General features: G+C 38.0%; 2 protein-coding genes across 2 annotated transcripts; one reads left to right on the forward strand and one right to left on the reverse strand.

The window, feature by feature from the left end:
- The first annotated feature begins 285 nt into the window (after positions 1-285).
- Positions 286-2,285, forward strand: LOC103937176 (calmodulin-7). The gene is made up of 2 exons (XM_048579451.1): positions 286-454; positions 1,694-2,285. Exons 1-2 carry the CDS (start codon positions 379-381, stop codon positions 2,065-2,067), a joined length of 450 nt encoding a protein of 149 aa, XP_048435408.1. The 5' UTR covers positions 286-378; the 3' UTR covers positions 2,068-2,285.
- A 13,470-nt stretch (positions 2,286-15,755) lies between these two features.
- LOC103937177 lies at positions 15,756-19,032 on the reverse strand. Its single transcript, XM_009347094.2, has 3 exons — positions 18,736-19,032; positions 18,031-18,630; positions 15,756-16,209 (listed from the first exon to the last, which is right to left on the reverse strand). Exons 1-3 carry the CDS (start codon positions 18,887-18,889, stop codon positions 15,866-15,868), a joined length of 1,098 nt encoding a protein of 365 aa, XP_009345369.2. The 5' UTR covers positions 18,890-19,032; the 3' UTR covers positions 15,756-15,865.
- Between the last annotated feature and the right edge of the window lie 1,097 nt (positions 19,033-20,129).

Genomic DNA, 20,129 nt, shown 5'->3' on the forward strand with positions numbered 1-20,129 from the left:
ATTTTGATTGACAATCATAGTTTTATTGATAAATAGTTTAGATTATTAAACTCACTTAATAAGGAGATGTGACGGTATAGAAAGATATATATTTTTGTGCTAGTCATATGATATGGACAATATGGTAATTGGAGATGCACAACTTGTAAGATAATAAAGGGCACTAAGGGTAAAATGGTAAAATAGGGATGGCAAAGGAAATGATTGGGTGGGAGGGGATGCATTGGAACCGAGATGCGCTGGAAGCCTATATAAAAATATCAGCCTAACGCGTAAACCCACAACTTTTCCTTGTTTGTCTGAAACACTCTCTCTCTCTCCTTGCTCACTAATTTCGAAGAGAACAAGAAAAACAAAGAAAAAACAAATCAAGGATCAATGGCGGATCAACTGACCGACGATCAGATCTCTGAGTTCAAGGAAGCCTTCAGTCTATTCGACAAGGATGGAGATGGTTAGACTCAGATCTCTCTCTCTTTTCTACCCATTATTTACAGTTATATTATGCGTATTATTTACATGTTTTGATTCCTTCATCTATGTCAGATCTGGGTCTGGTGTTTTCTGATTTAGGATCTAATCTTTGCATTGAATCTTGTTGTAAATGTTGTTTGCGTTTTTAATTTGATTTATTTTCGGAGAATTGTAGATCGTCGATTTTGATTTTGATTTTGAAATTCAAATTTTATTTTTTATGTTTTGTTTCTTGAAATTATTAGCTAGCTGGGTATTTGGAAATTATAAATCAGATTGAAAAGAGCGTTGTGGTTTGATCGATTCAAAATTTCAAATTTGAAATAGGTTCAATCTCGTGTTTGAATGGTATTAGGATGGGTGATTAGTAAAAATGGCAATTTATTTCGGATCTCTGTGATATGATACACTTTGCAACAAGACCCAGTTGTTATAATGCCAACTCATATCAAGTTGCATAAGTATGTGATATAGGCAATTGATTTCTTTCTTGCGGAATTATGTGGCGTTCTGCGATGCAGTATTTGTTGGATGCTCTGATGTGTTGTAATTTCTTACGATTTCCATGTTGGGCTGATACGTGCTTGGGATGTGTGTGTTCGTTCTTCATTACTCTTGCTGCTAGGAAATTTAAAATAGGAAAACTAAACAAAATAAAGGATAAAATGAATTGACTTTTTAGTGTAAAAATATGGTTTTTCGTTAAAGTGAACAGTACCACTGGCTTTTTGTTAAAACTACCATGATTGACTTTTTAATGTAAAAATGTGATTTTTCGTTAAAGTGAACAATACCACGGGCTTTTCGATAAAACTTCCATTTAAAATTGATATGTGTTGTTTTTTTAATAGGTGATCCTAGTTGCTAATACCATGCTTTTAAATGTTTGTTTGCGCCCATATGTGTATTGCACAACGGGTGTTTTGCATTTAGATTGTTCTTACTAACATCTGTGTTTTTTTACTTTACGGCTTTTTATGTTTACGCGGTGAACTAGTTCAAAATGGGCGCTGGTTTCCAGTATCTAGAAGGATATGAATGCCAATAATTTTCTGTATCTCGTCCCAAAGTCTGCATTTCTTGTGTTTCGTGTTGTGCTTATTCTAGAGTTGTTACTATTAAGCATTTGGATGCGTTAGTTGAGTTCCTCATAAGCAAACGTCTGCTGCCCAAGCAAACGACGCAACTTATTGCTGTTTCTAATAATTTTGTTATGCAGGCTGTATCACAACTAAGGAGCTTGGCACTGTCATGAGATCATTGGGGCAGAACCCGACTGAGGCAGAGCTCCAGGACATGATCAATGAAGTGGATGCTGATGGTAATGGGACCATTGACTTTCCTGAGTTCTTAAACCTCATGGCCAGGAAGATGAAGGACACGGACTCTGAGGAGGAGCTGAAAGAGGCTTTCAGAGTGTTTGACAAGGATCAGAATGGCTTCATTTCAGCTGCGGAGCTCCGCCATGTGATGACCAATCTTGGGGAGAAGCTCACAGATGAGGAAGTGGATGAGATGATCCGGGAGGCTGATGTTGATGGGGATGGGCAGATAAATTATGAGGAGTTTGTCAAGGTGATGATGGCTAAGTGAGATGCCACTAGTCGAACCCCAACTCACTTATGAACCAAAGAAGAAAAGGGGAAGGGGAAGAGGGGGAGAACATGTTTAATTTTAATTTGGGATTCCTAGCTTCCATTTTTATGTTATGGTTTTTGTAATCAAGCCTTGAAAGAGTATTAGACTCTTGTTGTGGAGGTGGTGTGGTCTTTTGACAATGTTTTGGCAGTTCAATTTGTTTTTTATTCTCACTTTACTTGTTTCCATTTTATTGTTTATTGGTAACCTTTTAACCTTGCGGGAGGATTCATTCTTCTATGCATTAGGGCGTTCATCACATGGCTTTAAGGTCTGAACTTCGGGAATTTTCTACGGAGTTCTGGAGTATTAGATATTTTGGATCTTTCAACAGTTAGATCATTGGTTAAAGTCACACAAGTCAAGATTCGATAGTTAAAAACACCCGGGATATCTTCTATCACGGAACATCGTTGAAGTTTTGCTAGATTTGGAACCTATTTTGACATCCGTGATGAGAATTGAGAAACCACACCCGCCCCCCTCCCCTAAAAACCAAAAAAAAAAAAAAAGAATCCGGGAAATTGTGTATTTATGGCTGGTAAAATGCAATGAATACGGGACATGATGCACCGCATTGCCCATTACAGGTTCAAAAACATGTTGGAACTTCTTGTCTTCTCCATAAGTGAGGGGCAAAAATGGGTTATGGGGCAGTTGCACCTCACTTTGTAGTGCTGGCATATCAGATTGAGCTTTCTCATCAAATTCTGATGCTTGTTTTGGCAACAAGTATCATGACCAACTCTAACCAATTCTCTCTATGAAAAAGGGAACCGTTTTGTTTTCCCATCCTCCATTGCATTGGTGGTAGAGGTGGCAATGGTGGCGTATCTTCCAGATTGACCACAGTAGCTTCAGGGTGCAGGACTGATCTAAGAAGGGTAGAATCTAATGGTTCCAATGTTTTTCTTCATAACATCAAGTTCCTAGCCAGATGATTGGTAAGAATTTTGATGTTAAGGGTGTTTATTTGCTTTGTATGTAATCCTTGATTTACGTATTTTGGAGAAAGGAAAACATGACTTGAAATTTAAAAACCACGATGAACGATACATCGTATGTACCTAGATATAGAGCGGAGAACAGAGACCCTTATGTGGCCGCGCACCGCCGCTTCGCATGCTTGAGCACGGCAGTTGGAAGATCCTTGCCACCTGAGCTTCCAGGTGTCGTTGCCCAGTCCACAGCCATATAGGCTCACGACAAGCAGGTGTTATCCCAACGAGGCAATGACGTGAGTCTTGGATGACCCCACCATGCAGGAGCTCAGCATATGTTGCTCAGGCCATTAGATCCAATCCAACAGGCCCGCGCGTAGCAGGCCTAGTGTGATTCCAGCCTGCCCCAAGGCTAAGTTTTCCGACTCGTGTTCCAGCGTACGCTCCAACTTGCTCTAGAGACCTGGCCGCTCAAGGCCACTCGTAGACCAGTTTAGTTGAACTAGTCGCCGTTCTCGATACCGAACCCAGCCCAGGCCGGACTAACTGGCTTGACCATTAGACCATCGACTAAATCAGGGATTTTATCACCCTGTTTTTGGTTCATTTGACCTATTCCAGCTCAAATTCACATCTGCTGTTATTACATTTCCACCACTCTTAAAGATGCTTATCAACTGAGCTCTTCCTCCCCGAATGGCGATCCACTCCTATCTTGGTGGGTTATAAACATGACCAACGCCCTTGAGCGGTAAACCACCTTGGTGAATCAACTCCTTAAACACATCGTGACACAATACACTCTTGACGAGGTATCTCGATGTGCTCAAGGAGTTGATTCACCAAGGTGGTCTGCTGCGTGAAGGCGCTGGTCATGTTTGTGACCTACCAGGATAGGTGTGGATCGCTTTTTGGGGTGGAAAAACTCGGTTGATAGGCGTTTCCAAGAATGGTAAAAGTGTAATGAACAACTGGTACAAATTTGTGCTAGAATGGATCGAATCAACTGAAAAACAAAGAGAGAAAATCTCGATTTAGTCGCCGGTTTGACGGTCAAACGGGTTGATTCGGCTTAAGCTGGGTTTGGTACGGGGATCATTGATTAGTTCTATTGAACCGATATGTGAGCAATCTTGAGAGTTAACCGGGTCGCTAAAGAAGGTCAGGGAGTGGGCTAGAGCGTGGGTCAGCAAACTTGTCCTTGGGGTAAGTTGGGCTCGCTCTAGGCTTGCTTTACGCGGGCCTATTGGATTAGATCTAATGGCTTGAGCAGCATGTGTTGAGCTTCTACATAATGGGCCGTCAAGGCTTCATGCCCTTGCCTTATTGGGATAACGCCTGCTTGTCATGGGCCTGCATGGCTGTAGACTGAGCAACGACACCTGGACGCTTAGTTTGAGCTCTAATCTCTTGGGTTTGGGCTGTTACGATGGAAGTTATGGTAGTCAGCGGTGGTGGCAAGGATCTTCCAACTGCCGTGCTCAAGCATGAGAAGCAGCGGTGCGCGGCCACATAAGGGTCTCTGTTCTCTGCTCCATGTCTAGGTACATACGATGTATCGTTTGTCGTGGTTTCTAAATTTCAAGTCATGTTTTCCTTTCTCCAAAACATTCAAATCAAGGAATACATACAAAACAAATAAACACCCTTAACATCAAAATTCTTACCAATCATCAGGCCAGGAACTTGATGTTACGTAGAAAAACATTGGAACCATTAAATTCAACCCTTCTTAGATCAGTCATGCCTCCTGAAGCTACTGTGGTCAATCTAGAAGATACGCCACCATTGCCACCTCTACCACCAATGCAATGAAGGATTGGAAAACAAGACGGTTCCCTTTTTCACATAGAGAATTGGTTAGAGTTGGTCAGGATACTTGTTGCCAAAATAGGCATCAAAATTTGATGAGAAAGCTCAATCTGATATGCCAGCACTACAGAGCAAGGTGCAACTGCCCCATAACCCATTTTTGCCTCTCACTTATGAAAAAGACAAGAAGTTCCAACATGTTTTTGAACCTGTAATGGGCAATGCGGTGCATCATGCCCCGTATTCATTGCATTTTACCAGCCATATTTAATACACATTTTCCCAGATTCTTTTTTTTTTTTTTTTGGTTGGGGGAGGGGGTGTGGTTTCACAATTCTCAAAACCATTTTTATCGTTACCAGAGGTATCTCATGGTAGGCAAAGGAGAAAAAGTTAGGACTGGGTCAAATCCATTCACTAGACCAAGCTTTGAATGTACGACTTTTACACGACCCTGAATCTTCGGATTAATACCATCTGAGGTTTTTTGTGTGTTTCACAAAATTGCCTCAGATTTTCAACATATCATAAATACCCCTGACGTTTTAAAATCATTTCACAAAACTCATTCCGTTAGGGTTTTGTTCGTTTTATGCTAACATCAATATAAAATAATTTTACAATGACAAAATTAACCTTATATATATTCCAATTAGAAATATGATATTCCACTTGTAACCAAACACCCTAAACATAATATTTCCCATCTTATACCACTGAAACGTAATATTTTCCCATATTATTCCAGTTAGGCCGGTCTCTCCATAGCCTAGCGGCTTTGAGTTTCACATGAGATCCATTGAGTGATCAGTTCGACAGGCATAATAAGATATATTGAATTCGAATGGCAGTGAGCTTCAAACATTGAAGCAATGTACAATTAAAATGAAATTTAACATTGCAGATTTAAGAACAATCCAACACTCAACAATATCCAACATTTAACGATCCAATATTTTCATAACAGATTGCAATAATTCAAAATAAAACTTAACATGGCAAATTTAAGAACAATGTACAACCAAACATAATATTTCCCATATTATACTCAAATTCTAAACTAAAAGTCAAATTCTAATCTCTTGACTTGGTTCAGAAGGTTGACTTCCAATTTCTTGGCTTGCTGGATGAGTGCCATTAATTTGAATTCCCTCATTTGAAACTATCAACAGAAATACCAAAATCAAACGAAATTATGAAGAATGAATTCATATGTAAAAACTAAAAACAAAAAAAAAAAAAAACAAAAAACAAAAAATCACATTGTGGTATCCAGTAAATATGCAAAATAGATTTTGACCTCCTTTCCTAGTGTCGCCAGTTCTCTTTGGTGCATCAACTCCTCAACTTGCTCTTCTCGTTATCCATCTACTTCCGCTCCTCCTCTTTGCATTGATTCAAGATTTCCTTTTGGGCACCTTTTTTCTATTATGACACAATGTACCACAAATTTTAAATGATAATGCACAAGATCTCTTTCTCTTTCCTCCATTCTTACGTTCTCCGCCTCTTTTGTCCTATTTTTTGTGGGCCGCCCGCGAGGTTTCCTTAAGGGTGGGGGATGAACGGCGTTATAAGGGCCATTCGCCCAGTACCTCTCATTTGGAACAGGGTGAATATGATGATGATGTGGTAGAAACTAACACACAAATTAAACCCTATAAATTATGCAATCGTAGTATGAGCAACTAAGGATCGTTCTATTCCGGGGATTAGAAGGGATGCTAATCAACATAAGCTAAACTTATAAAACTAAAAACTAAGTTAAACTAACAACAAAACAATGAAGGGGGAGGTTTTTTGGACGAATTATGACTTAAAACAAGTAAATTGAAGAAACAAATTAAGTTTGGTACGAAAATTGGGTGAAAGCCTAGCTAGAGGATTCTTCTCCACACATAAAACATATGCATACAAATCGATTTCCAATTATTATTCCTATAAATCATGAATAACAATGCCCCAAATTAATCATGAACAACATTAATTAACTCTCAAATTTTCCTAATTTCATTGAATTGGATTCAGCGATGCAATCAAATTATTCTTATCAAGTTCCCTATATGAATAGCATGATAGAGATACATATCAAAGATCATTAAGTTCTATGAAAATCATAAGCATTGACAAGGCATTCGTAACTATGAGCTGCATGATACTCCTGCCAGGAATTTACTTAATACAATCATGACTAGTGACCTTTACTACTTGTAAATATAAGTTCATAACGATTATGTGAAATTCCCTTATATTCTAGCATCAAATCCTTGCATGCAAACTAAGTGTGCACCCTTAATCAACACACAAGAACAAGTTCTTAATAAAATAGATAAGTAAATCGCATTCATGTTTTATGAAACAATAACTGGATGTAATCAATTCATACAAAACATATGTTCATGGCTTCAAATTCACCTCTAGCTAAAAAGAAATTTAGTTACACATGTTTGTCATAACTAAATAAAAGCAATCTACTTTAATAATTGAAACTAAAACTAAGGATAGAAAGAACCCAGAAAAGCTCCAGCAATGGCAGATTCGACACCCCCTCTCCTAGATGGCAGATTTGGCTCCTCCTTTCCTCCCAAGGTTGCGACACACCTTTATTTCTCTACATTTTTTTGTCTTTTTTTTTCCCCCTGAAAGATGCCACAATAACTTGTATTTATAAGGTTAGGGCACGGCCTACTTTGTGGTGGAAAAGGATTCAGTAGTTTGCAGCGTTTTAGGACTCCTTAAATCAGATTAGAAGTGGTTGAATGTGATAAGGAATCTCCCTTGCAGCTGGAGATAAGGTAAGATAGAATAAGGATATGATAGGATAAAGTTTGGATAATATGGGATAAGATAAGATAAGACTGGATAAGATAGGATAAGGTTGGATAAGATCTCCTCGTTTTCATCTGATTCCTTGTCTTCCAAGCCTTAATTTAATTCTTCCATATTTGTAGCACATTTTTAGCATTATTTGTCACCAAAAACGTCCATCCATTATGCTCCATACACATGCTATCCAATCCAAGTCCAAAACTGCTCCAAATTGCTCATTTTGGCCATTTATTGTCATCTTCACCAATTGAACCTACAATAACACGAAAACAAACTAAATCACTATAATAAATGGAAATCAACTAAGTAAATGCAAATAAATAAGATAACAAAATCGCATAAATATGCTCCTATCAAATGAGTATGATGCCACATACTTCTCTTTGATGAAGAATTCATGACAATAGTCTTCTAGTTGCCTCACTTCCATATAATGCATGCACACACATGTTTACATGAAATTCCACTAATTTTCCATTCCATACAACTACAATGACTAGTAGGCATTCGCACAGTGTGCCTTTGGGAAATGTCTTGCACTTCATACTCGTCTTCACCTATATGGATGTGTCTACAACAATGTCTATATGGAGAGTGTAGAAATATGTTTGCAACGACGTCAATAACACCGTTCAAGTATAACACAACTTTGTCGGCAAAATTCCTTTAATCAAAGTATGTTAAAGAAAAACAAAATAATAATAAGACTATTACCTTTTGTCTATTTGACATAAGGGTCCATGGAATGTTGTCTTTTACGACCGCCAATCATTGTTTCCAAGTGTGTCATGAAGAATGTCCAGCTATTTTTGCATTCTAATTGAACCACTGCCATAACTATTGGAAACAATCCAAAACTGCTATCTAAGCTAACTGCTGTTAATAGTTGGCCTCCAAAAGGCCTTTTCAAGAAGCATCCATCAACTTCAATAAAGGGCCTACATCCATTCACAAAATGATCTCTCACTGATACAAAGAAAACGAAGAAATGCTTGAAGACAGGATACCCCAAGCTTCTGTCAACTTGAATTCTTATCAATATAACATATAACTTACATATCCTATTCAGGAAGATCCATACATCGAATTTCCGATCCGTAAGTTTCTAACATCCTCAAATATTACATATTATAACGTACCAAAGTTTGGTGACGATCCAACGGTCGGATAGTCAATTGCTATAATAATCAAGCGGCGGACCTTAATGAAACTACGTTCAAATGACGGAAATTCGTCAATCGGACTTCACCAATGGAATCAAGGTATTCAAATTTAGCCTCAGAAGGTCAGGGGACGTCTCGGCCCACGCGCCGCCACAGGTGGCGATTGGAAAATTCAACTATTTCTAAAAATTCTCAAACTTCACAAAAATAAAAATCTCAGTGATTAGAGCAACTTCCATACCTGTGACTAAGGCCAATTTGGTTGGGAAAACCCCCAATTTCACGAAAACCCACCAAATTCCTAACATGGGTGAACCTCGATTCGTCCTCTCCGATGCTCCAACGTCCTAAATCTTGTTTGGGTCTTGTTACTGGGCTCAAGAGGAGCTGGATGTAGGTAATGGTCGACGGAGAGGCTTATAGAAATGACAAATTTTGTCGCCATGGCTTGGGACACCCTTGACGCAAGTCCGTCAGGAAACAAGGCCAATTCCTTTCGAATTTAGGTGGAAAACTGAAGAGGGAGTAATGTAATGATGATTGGTGAGGGTGGATTCTCTCAATTCATCGAAAGTTTGATGAATTGCGCTAGAAAAACCAACCGAGTCGAGCAGGATTGTCGGGTCAAGGAGGAGCCGGTTTGGTTCCCCTCCTTCTTCTCTTCCCTTGATTCCCTCATTTCTCTCTTCTCTGATTGATCACCTTCTCATCCTTCCTTTCCTGATTAGTCCAGTTCCTCCCTCCTTTCTCTCCTTTATACTCCATCTCCACTGCCCATCTTTTCTGTCTTTAAATCTGGGCCACACGCGTGGTTCTCTAGATTAAGCTTGAAAAATCTGGAGCTTTCTAGAAATAATTAATTTACTAAAATTGCTCCCAACTTTAAACGTTAATATCTCCTTCGTTATAACTCCAAATCACGATTCATTTACGCCCATGCGTCCGTAGCGACGAGTACTACAAGGATACGCCAAAAAAAAAAATGAACTTTACGTAACACGACATGGTAGTCAACAAAAGTCAACACTTAACCTTGAAGGGCATTTTTGTAAATTCATTTTTTTAAATTATAAAAATTGTACTAATTGGGGATGGGTTGTTACAATCTATCCTCCTTAAAAAATTTCGTCCTGAAATTTAAAATAACTTGTTATAAATAAGATACTCGAAAATAGGGAGGAACATATTTATATAAACATAAGAAAGAAATCAAGTTAGAGCAATTGCATAAAAGAGAATGTCATTCCACCGCGATTGGATTGCAATTATTTTTCTTTCATGCATCCAAGCTCATACCATCTTCCTTCCTCAATAATATAGTAGTATAATACTTATATAACTCGAAAGGTTGAAAACACCAATTATTATGTAATAAAATAAGGAAATACTTGTATTGAGTTTAAAACCAAGAATGGAAATAACTCACCCAAAATTTTGTAATAGAAAAAATAAAGTAATTTAAGAATATTTGCATGGAAAATCACAACCCAAAATGAAAATGGACCTAGCCAAGCATTCATCGTGTCATGAACTTCGAGGATGAGTCCGCATAGCTAACTAATAAATGTTGTCGTAGATGAGCCATCTTGCCCACTTGCCCAGTGAACCTAACAATTAAGCCATCGATATTACAGTATGCAGCCTGTAATGCCGATCACCCATTGTTGTCTTAATAAGCTAGTGAGAAGTTCTTAAGGATGCCAAAATATCGTTTTTCTTTTCATGTGCGAGTATGCCTAGATCACTTGATTCATGCCTCAATCGCAATATCGTATGATCCCAGAGCGCACCAAATCAGCACCTAGATGTGTTTCAACGTTCACATTCCCATAATAATGTGACCCTGGAGTGAAGCAGTGGAAATATACGTAGAGGCAAACACATATTGCGAAAAACTTCATTCGTGGCTAATCACTAGAGTTGGTCTCCAAATCGAAGGGTATAAGATCTGCATGCTTAAATTAGATAAACCACATCTCTGACGACATTCTTCAAATGGCAATTGCAGTTCCAAGCCACACTTAGAAAATTAACGTCATAACCACCAAGCTCATAACCTATGCTCATACCTTGACCAATATCATATTGAATTACTATTTAATCCTCAAAACTGCTTGGAATTCTTCTTGGTAAATCTGGTAAACTCGCAAGAAGTTATACTCTAATAGTTCCTGCTAGCATCGATATGAAACTGGCGCACACATTTGCCAAGTCGACCTATCGTGAATTCCTCACTGATTGAGCGAGAACCTATGTCTAAAAGGCTAAATGAATACTCAAGAATTTGAGGGTCAAAACAAGTCCATGAAATCTAAAGTACAAGATATTTGGATTGAATATACAGTTTCGATGTTTGAACACGTGTAAATATTTAACTTGATCATGCGCTAGCAATGAAGGGTTTGGAAGATAACTCATCTTGAACAATAGTTTAAGGAGGGTTAATGGACAGAAACTTAAAATTTTCCTTGACTCAAAATTCACAATAGTTTGTTACAGCACTAGGTCCAGGAATAATAAATCACCAAAGGTGACGATTTGCTTGACAGAATGCTGATTGGGTGATTTAAGGACTAATGGTCTAGACTGAAAGTTTTGAAGTCTAAGTGATCCTCCTAGGCAATTTAACAACATCATACATGATATGGGAAATAGACAAGTGATTCAGAATCAACTAAAATATCTTTAATACCAAGAGGTGAAATTGAGCTAACAAGGTTTCTTTATGATCAAAAAGTAATATCACAAAAGTATTAGAGCTATCAGGGACCAAAAGTGATTTTTTCCAAGATGTTCTTCCGTCGAGTGCTACCACTCTAGTACCATCGTCACATGAGACATTTCTAAAGTCTTGACAAAAGTAGACTTCGCAAGAATTCAAATAGGTGGTATTCTAACGGATACTGTCAAGAAATCAAAACTATTTCAGATTTCCGACCTTGAAAGGTTTAATAATGATGGCTGGAGGATAAGGATGGAATTGGTTGGCAAAGTTTCTAATAATACACAATTACCAATACATTAGCCCTGCTTTAGACCATCAACTTGCCTCAAGTCTACATCTTTCCTTGGTAGGGAATTTCTTTGCTTTAAGTCTAAGGGCATTCACCCAAGTGCTCTTTTAAGACGTCGACAAGTCGACAAAACTAGCAAAAACTTAGGAAAAGCTAACACATTTTTCGTATTCGACAAGGTGGCAAAATTCGAAAATTATGTTCAAGAACCGAAAATGTTGACATCACGCGTGTGATGAACACAATACTAACCAATTCATGCTCTAATACCAAACTGACACACCCCAACCTGGAATGTCCACTAGGACTCCGAATCGAGTTGTGCTAGTCGACACCTGGAAGATGACAAAGCCATAAAGTATAGTGATGTGGAAAATGTGAATAAATTTAAACATAAAGTGCCCAAAGATAAGAGTGCACTGTGAGTGGGAATGAACCCATTTCACACGTGACGTCAGAGAACAAGTAAAGTACAATAGTGTGGGTAAGGATGATACCCTCAGAGGTAGCCACCTATATTGAGATTAGCCACAAATCCTCGTCGATACGAACTTTCAATAGCTAAAACATGGAGGGGAGCAAAAATAAGGGTGAGTGGGCCTGAAGATAAAGTTTTTAATAAAAACCTTTTGAAAATGTTATAACCCCACACTGTAAACGCCGTATAATTTTCCAGAAAATAATAATACATATGTATATGGAAATCATGCTCGAGAGTAGTGAAAACCAAGTATATGCCATGTCAAGTATCTCAGAAATGAAATAAGTAAAGTCAGGTGAAATAAATCAATGTAAAATGATATGTCAGCCAGAGTCACCTAACGTGACATGTACGGCTGAACCTAGAGCTCATTAAATATGCCTGCACACGAGTCGGAACCACCTATTGTGGTCTGTACGACAGGGTTGTGTGTAAATAAGTACGCTCCAGTGCTACGATCACGTGAAGGCTGTATGAATAATCGCGGGTCACCTACGAGTCGGAACCACCTATTGTGGTCTGTACGATAAGGTTGTACACCAAACTTGGATCCAAGGTGAGCGTGCGGTGCGAGGGGTGAACATCAGGTGAATGACTATGCCCTGGCCACAGGCAGGAGCACTAAAACCAAGGTGCAGGATAATGAGCTCTACATGCTTCTACGTATAACCATAACCAATGCAACCACTAACATCATACAGTACTAACCTGAAACTTACCTGACCTCTGCAGCGTCAAACAATAGTATGCATATACACACCAATGCATATAATAAAATCAAATGCAAGCATGACATGGCACTTAAAAACGTAATTCCATTTAAAACCATTTATGGGAAAATGAAAAACATATATACGTATATATAGAAAACCAAAAGCCCACTCACCTGGAGGCTGCGCTACAACTCCCTGGCACAACATCAAGGCATCATGAACGATTGGTGCCTAGAACAATTATCAAATCATGTCTTAGAATTCTTATCAATATAACATATAACTTACATATCCTATTTGGGAAGATCCGCACATCGGATTTCTGATCTATAAGTTTCTAACATCCTCAAATATTATGTATTATAACGTATCAAAGTTTGGTGATGATCCAACGGTCGGATTGTCGATTACTATAATAATCAAGCGGCGGACCTTAATGAAACTACGTTGAAATGACGGAAATTCATCAATCAGACTTCGCCAATGGAATCAGGTATTCAAATTTATCCTTGGAAGGTCAGGAGATGTCTCGGCCCACCCGCCACCACACGCATCGCCACAGGTGGCTGGAAAATTCAACTATTTCTAAAAATTCTAGAACTTTATAGAAATGAAGATCTCAGTGATTAGAGCAACTTCCATACCTGTGACTAAGGCCAATTTGGCCGGGAAAAGCCCCATTTTCACTAAACCCACAAGATTCCTAAAATGGGTGAACCTCGATTCTTCCTCTCTGGTACTTCGACGTCCCAAATCTTGTTTGGGTCTTGTTACTGGGCTCAAGAGGAGCTAGAGGATGGTAGTGGTCGACGAAAGGGCTTGCAGAAACGACGGATTCCACTGCCGTGGCTCGGGACACCCTCGACACAAGTCCGTCGGGAAACAGGGCCAATCCCTCTCAAATTTAGGTGGAAAATCGAAGAGGGAGTAATGTAATGATGATTGGTGAGGGTGGATTCTCTCAATTCATCGGAAATTTGATGAATTACGCTGGAAAAACTAACCGGGTCGAGTAGGCTTGTAGGGTCAAGGGGGAACCAGTTCGGTTCCCCTCATTCTTCTCCTCCTTCCATTCCCTCATTTCTCTCTTCTCTGATGTGTCACCCTCTCATATCTCATTTCCTGATTGGTTCGGTTCCTCCCTCATTTCTCTCCTTTATACTTCATCTCCACCGCCCATCTATTCTGTCTTTAAATCTGGGCCACACACGTGGCTCTCCAGATTAAGCTCCAAAAATCTAGAGCTTTCTGGAAATAATTAATTTACTAAAATGTCCCCGACTTTAAACGTTAATATCTCCTTCGTTATAACTCCAAATCATGATCCGTTTGTGCCCACGCATTTGTAGCGACGAGTACTACAAAGATACACCAAGAAAATGAACCTTACGTGACACAACACGGTAGTCAACAAAAATCAACACTTTTCCTTGAAGGGCATTTTTGTAAATTCCTTTTAAAAGTATAAAAATCATACTAATTGGGGACGGTTGTTACAGTTGTAGTCGGCAGGTCAGGTCTTTTTAAAGGTTGAACTTCACGTGGAGTAAATGTGGGGTCTTGCTAATTTAATAAGGAGATTCTTGTCAATTACAGATGAAAGTTCACATGTCAACTTCATAATTTTTTGAATTATTTTTTGCTATCCATGAACTACAAGTTCAATTACATGATCTATTTGTTTAAGTGAACACCGATAACTAGTTTTGTGACCAAATATTGCTAACTAGTTAAAACTAGCTCTTTGATGCTAGTTCATGTGGTCGTCTTCCATGCAGGTGAAAACTTATGAGAAATATTATGGAGCACTCTCAAATTATGGAATGAAATACAGTCGAACTATGGCCAACATGTGCAATGATGGGATTATACCATGGAGCAAATGACCGCAGCATCAGCTCAAACTTGTTCTTAGACTTGAAAAGAAAACAAAAAGATTGTTCTCATATGTCCTAATAGTTTAACTTTTTCCTAAATAATTTAAAAGTATTTTTTTGTATTTCAGAAAAAGTTAGTGCACTGCCTTGTTTGCCAACTCCGATCTTAAGCTCAATATTGTTTCCTTTTTGATGAACACCTTCAAACCTTCCGTACGACTATGTGTTTGAAAGTGTTTTTAAAATGAATAAAAACGTTTTTTATGAAAGCATTTTTGAGATAATTTTTAGTAAAATTGTAATTAATTAAATCCTAAAAAACACATATAACTGGTGTTTCTATTAAAAAGCACTTCAAGTGTTCTTGGAATACAAAAACTCTTTCACCAAAAAAAAATTTCAATCATTTTTGTCACATCCCGGAGCGGACCCCCACCACATCCTAGACTCAACTCCACTGTAGCACGATATTGTTTGCTTTGGGCCCCGACTACACCCTCACGGTTTTGTTTCTGGGAACTCACACGAGAACTTCCCAGTGGGTCATCCATCCTAGAATTCCTCTCGCGCGAACTCGCTTAACTTCGGAGTTCCTACGGAACTCGAAACCAATGAGCTCCCAAAATGCTTTATACTAAGTAGAGATGAGAATATACATATAAGGCTTATAAGATCCATTCCTCTGGACGATGTGAGATGTTACAATTTTAAAAGCACTTTCAAGCATTTTGTATATTAGAACTTATTAAGAGTTCATGACATAAAAGTTGTATCTTAAGGCTTCAAGAGAGTAAGAAACAATAGAATTCATGATTGACAAATATAATAAATTCAATACTAATTGGTCGTCTTATACTCTTGGAATTCTAGAATCAAAATCACAATAACGAAATCGAAATATTAGAAAAATACACACAAACTAATTAGAAGCGTAGTCTTCTCTTACATACCTCAAAGGGCAGTGAATACACACAAGTATATGATTTCATATCTTTGACCATCTCTTCAATCAAGTCTTTGCAAATGTGGTCCTGCAAAGCCAGCCCTATTCTTCCAATCTCTCTCTTCTCTCCCCAAGCAATGTCCCTGCACACTTCCGCTACACTCTCTACCATGGCTTTGCTATTCCACAATGGTGTCGATGGTGCTTCTACGTTGTGGCTCTTATAAAGTACTGATTCCGTTGTGATTCTGTCAATCATAATTGGATTCAAAAAGTCCTCTTCTCCTGGTCTCTTCCTTAGTTGAGGTTGTGCCGCTGCTCGTCCTATACATCCAAATAAGAATAAAATTGTATATTGTTTACATAACGAAAAATTTAAGGCACAAAGAGCACACGTTATTAAAATAAAAAATAAAAAAAAACCTTAAAAATAAAAAAAAACCTTCCGCTCGCGCTACTTGCGCCATGTGGAGACACACAATGCATATGCTAGTTACAAAATGCATGATGGCCTCAACCAGCCCGTCCCCATGCGCAGTTCACGCTATGCTGAGGCTGCCAGACGCAGCTTTAAGCATTCACTTTTCTCTTTCTTTCTATTTTTCTTTTGGTTTGGTTAGAGGGGGTCAAAACTTGAAGCATACACTAGTTCATACAAAGTGGTCATGGAACCCACACACTACAGAAAAAAAAAAGGGTTTTTCCAGGTAAGCCATTAGGCTTTTTCTTCCTTTCTTTCTGTAAATTTGTCCGTCTCTCCTTTTGCTTTTGATCATCTTTGACTACATTAGGAAGGAATTTCAAAAAATTGTGGTCCATACAAATTAAGCTTTCTTAATTTATACCATAGTTCTTTTTTTTTTTTTTTTTTTTTTTTTTTAAATAAACGACATTATCTACATTAAGAGGGTGGGGGAGTGGGTTAAGCCTCACAATAGGTTAGTAATAATATGGTTCAAATTCGCTTTTGGCGAGAATCAAACCTAAAATCTCACTTACAAGTGAAGAGAAATATAGACTGTAGTACTAAAAGACATTACTATAATTCTTAGAGTTATACAAATTCCATATTATTTATTTTTGTATTGTGCTTGGTCAACAGACCAAAATTCTAGTTGGATTCTTTTACTATTTGCAATAATATTGAGTTGACAATATTCAACTCAATATTATTGCAAATAGTAAGCAATTGAGAGATGAAATTAGTTTGTCTCCCACTAGTATGCATATGATTATGATGGTGCATGATGCATTCACTTGGAATCCTAATTCCTAAGTCTTGGTGGTGCAGATTGGAACATTCACTTTACTCGAAAAAAGCATCGAGTCCCCTCCACTAGGGTTAGGGTATGCAATCTCTGAACTGCCGATTGATATTCTTCTATTGGTTTCTACTTAATTTACATAATTAGGATTAATGATATGCTTTACCACGGATGAAATTAAATTCCCAAAAGTGTTTATAAGTTTTACTTTTCTACTATTGAATATAAATGAGGACTTTCTCTTCCCCAAACTGAGGGAAGTATTGTCCTACACTTTAAACGCTAGGTATTGAGATATGCAGAAAAAAAATTAAGAAAGATAACTAATAAAAGACTGAGAAGCTGATGAATGACTCAACTAATATACAAGGTTAAGATTAAAATTTTAAGAATAATGCTTGTGTTTTTTCCACAAGGAACCTACTTGTCCCTTCACTTGCGATTTACACATCTTTACCATACGAAGATCATAATCAAAATCATTCATTCACTTAATCATTGTGTAAAGACCATTTATGCAAAAAAAAAAAATTATTCAATTTGGAGATCTTTTAACCATTCATATACATCAAACAAATTGATAGTTTATCATGAAGATGCTACTCATAACCTAAATTGTTGATTGGTTTAACATGTATGGATGACTAAATATCCAAATTGAATTATTTTTGCAGATAGGATCTTAGATAATAATAGAGAATGAACAATTCCAATTATAATGCTTGTACGGTGAAGATAAGTAAATCGTACGTGGAGAAACAAGTAAGTTCTCTACAAGTAACACAAACATTATCCAAAATGTAAGTATATTATACGAAGTAAAAGCAAAAGGTAAAGAAAAAGTTGTCGTAAGGAAGAAAAGAGTAAACATGGTGCTTACCGTAATTTAATACTTGTTTTCTGTAGTGGTGGTGGTTGCTGAAAGGCGAGTGAGCGAACTCGTCAAGCACAGACACCGGACTCGGCTGCTCACTAGTAAGCTCCATACACTTAAAATTTGCACCATAGAACCGTTTCTTATTGTCATCAACGGCGGCCTCCATTCTCTTCACCATGGTGGGTGATCGGAGAGTTTCAGCAGCCCGGACACTGTCTATGATCTTCTTTAGGGCCTTCAAATCTTCATCACATTTCTCCAGTGCTCCCAGAAGCTGCTGCCTCTTGTTGATGGACATGGACTCCTGCATTGGCATCTTTGACATTATCTGCGGAGCCTGCTCCAACCCCATCAGCCGAGCAACTAGAGCAGGTGGGGTTCTGGAGTTCTCAGCGGGCGAATCCAGGGAGCTAAACCGCCGGATCTCTGCTGGCAGGGTCGGGCTTCTTGGCACGTTATTGCTTGAGAATCTCCCAATATAAATGGACTTGTCTTCATGTTTGGTTTCAGCTAGTTTGGCGGGTGCGGAACCTTTGATTAGTGCTATCGAGGATTTTGATCTTGTAGAAGAGGAACCAACCCCATTCCTCTCTTGCCTTTTCCCTGAAAATATAATTTAACAAAATATTAATCAATGGACAGCAAAAGGGAGAGATAGATGTACAAAATATATAGATACAGAAGAAATGAAATAGTAAAGAAAGAGACCAAAAGTGAGGAATTTGCGGGAAGAGTGGTGTTTAGAGAAAAGGTGGAAGATGCCGGACATGCAGCCGACGGTCTTGGCGTTGAGATTTTCTGTCGGACAATTTTCACGGCGCGAAGATGCTGACCGCAGACTAGTATCCTGTCGTTTCATCATCGACGATTTCTCTTCTCCCCTGGGCCTGTGCGTGATGAGGATGTGAGAGAGACAAATTGCTTCAGGATTGTAAAAGGAGAGAGTGATCGAATGATGTTTCTCACTTTAGACTGGAAAATATACCAGCAAGCAGCTGGCACATGCGCGTAACGGTAATATATATATTAGGGGCTTGCAAGGTAAGGAAGAAAAAGTACAATTAACCTTTTAGCATGCAGTTTTTCAGTATTCCTATCTTGTATTACATTTGTAGTTTGAGTTGTTTAATATTAGGATTTTTGTCACAAATGATCCTTGATATTGACATAATTCTTCATTTTTTTTTTTCTCTCATCAATCAATGTCGCCTTTGAAATTGATTGTCCCAAATCAATTTGATTCTTCTGTTAGGATTTTGTAAGAAGGGGAGTTTAGTGGAAGAAACTTAGTCATAGATCTTGTATTATATTTTCATTTGCACATCTTAGCAGTATATAAAGTTGTTTCACTCTCTATATTTGTAGTGTTGTAACTAGTCACAGTGTGACAAAACTTGAACTACAAACTTAGTCACACTTTGACTCGTTACTGTACTACAAAATATAGAGTGGAACAATTTGATAAACTGCTATGATATGCAATTGCAATGAATAGCAGATCTTGATTAGGTTCCTACAAGGCCAGTCATTCAGAAACACACAACATCTGAATCCAAACAGTTATAGGATGCAAACTCACACGCCATACATAGTAAACTTCTCACACAATCATTGGGAACTACTAGGAGGGCTAAGGTGGGCTATAGCCCAAGGGAAGTTTTGGGGAAGAAACAAATAGAACCTCTCTATATATATTTATGGATTAATGCATCCTATATGATTGTAGCCTAGGGAAAGTTTTGACTCTTTTTTTTAATACAACCATATATATGTTTTGGAGAAGTCTAAAAAATGGGTCATATACAATATAATAAATATATTATTGTGAATGTGATTCTAGCACATGTGTAATTGTGTAAATCATTAGTAGATTGTATTTAGGATACTAAAAGATCATTTTCCTTTTAGGATTGTATTACTTGGAAAGCATGTAAGCCTCATTGATTTACTATAAATAAAGGCACAAGGTATGGAGAAGAACACACTTATTCTTGATCTCTCTCCTTCTCTATATGTCGTATCCTTTTCGATCTGTTTTCTCTTTATTGGACTATCAGTCCAAATAAAAATTTTGGGCCAATAGCCCCAATATTTTTTTGGCC

The sequence above is a fragment of a genome, unplaced genomic scaffold (genome assembly GCF_019419815.1).
Source record: "Pyrus x bretschneideri cultivar Hongxiangsu unplaced genomic scaffold, Pyrus_bretschneideri_v1 Contig135, whole genome shotgun sequence".
NCBI classification, from domain to species: domain Eukaryota; kingdom Viridiplantae; phylum Streptophyta; class Magnoliopsida; order Rosales; family Rosaceae; genus Pyrus; species Pyrus x bretschneideri.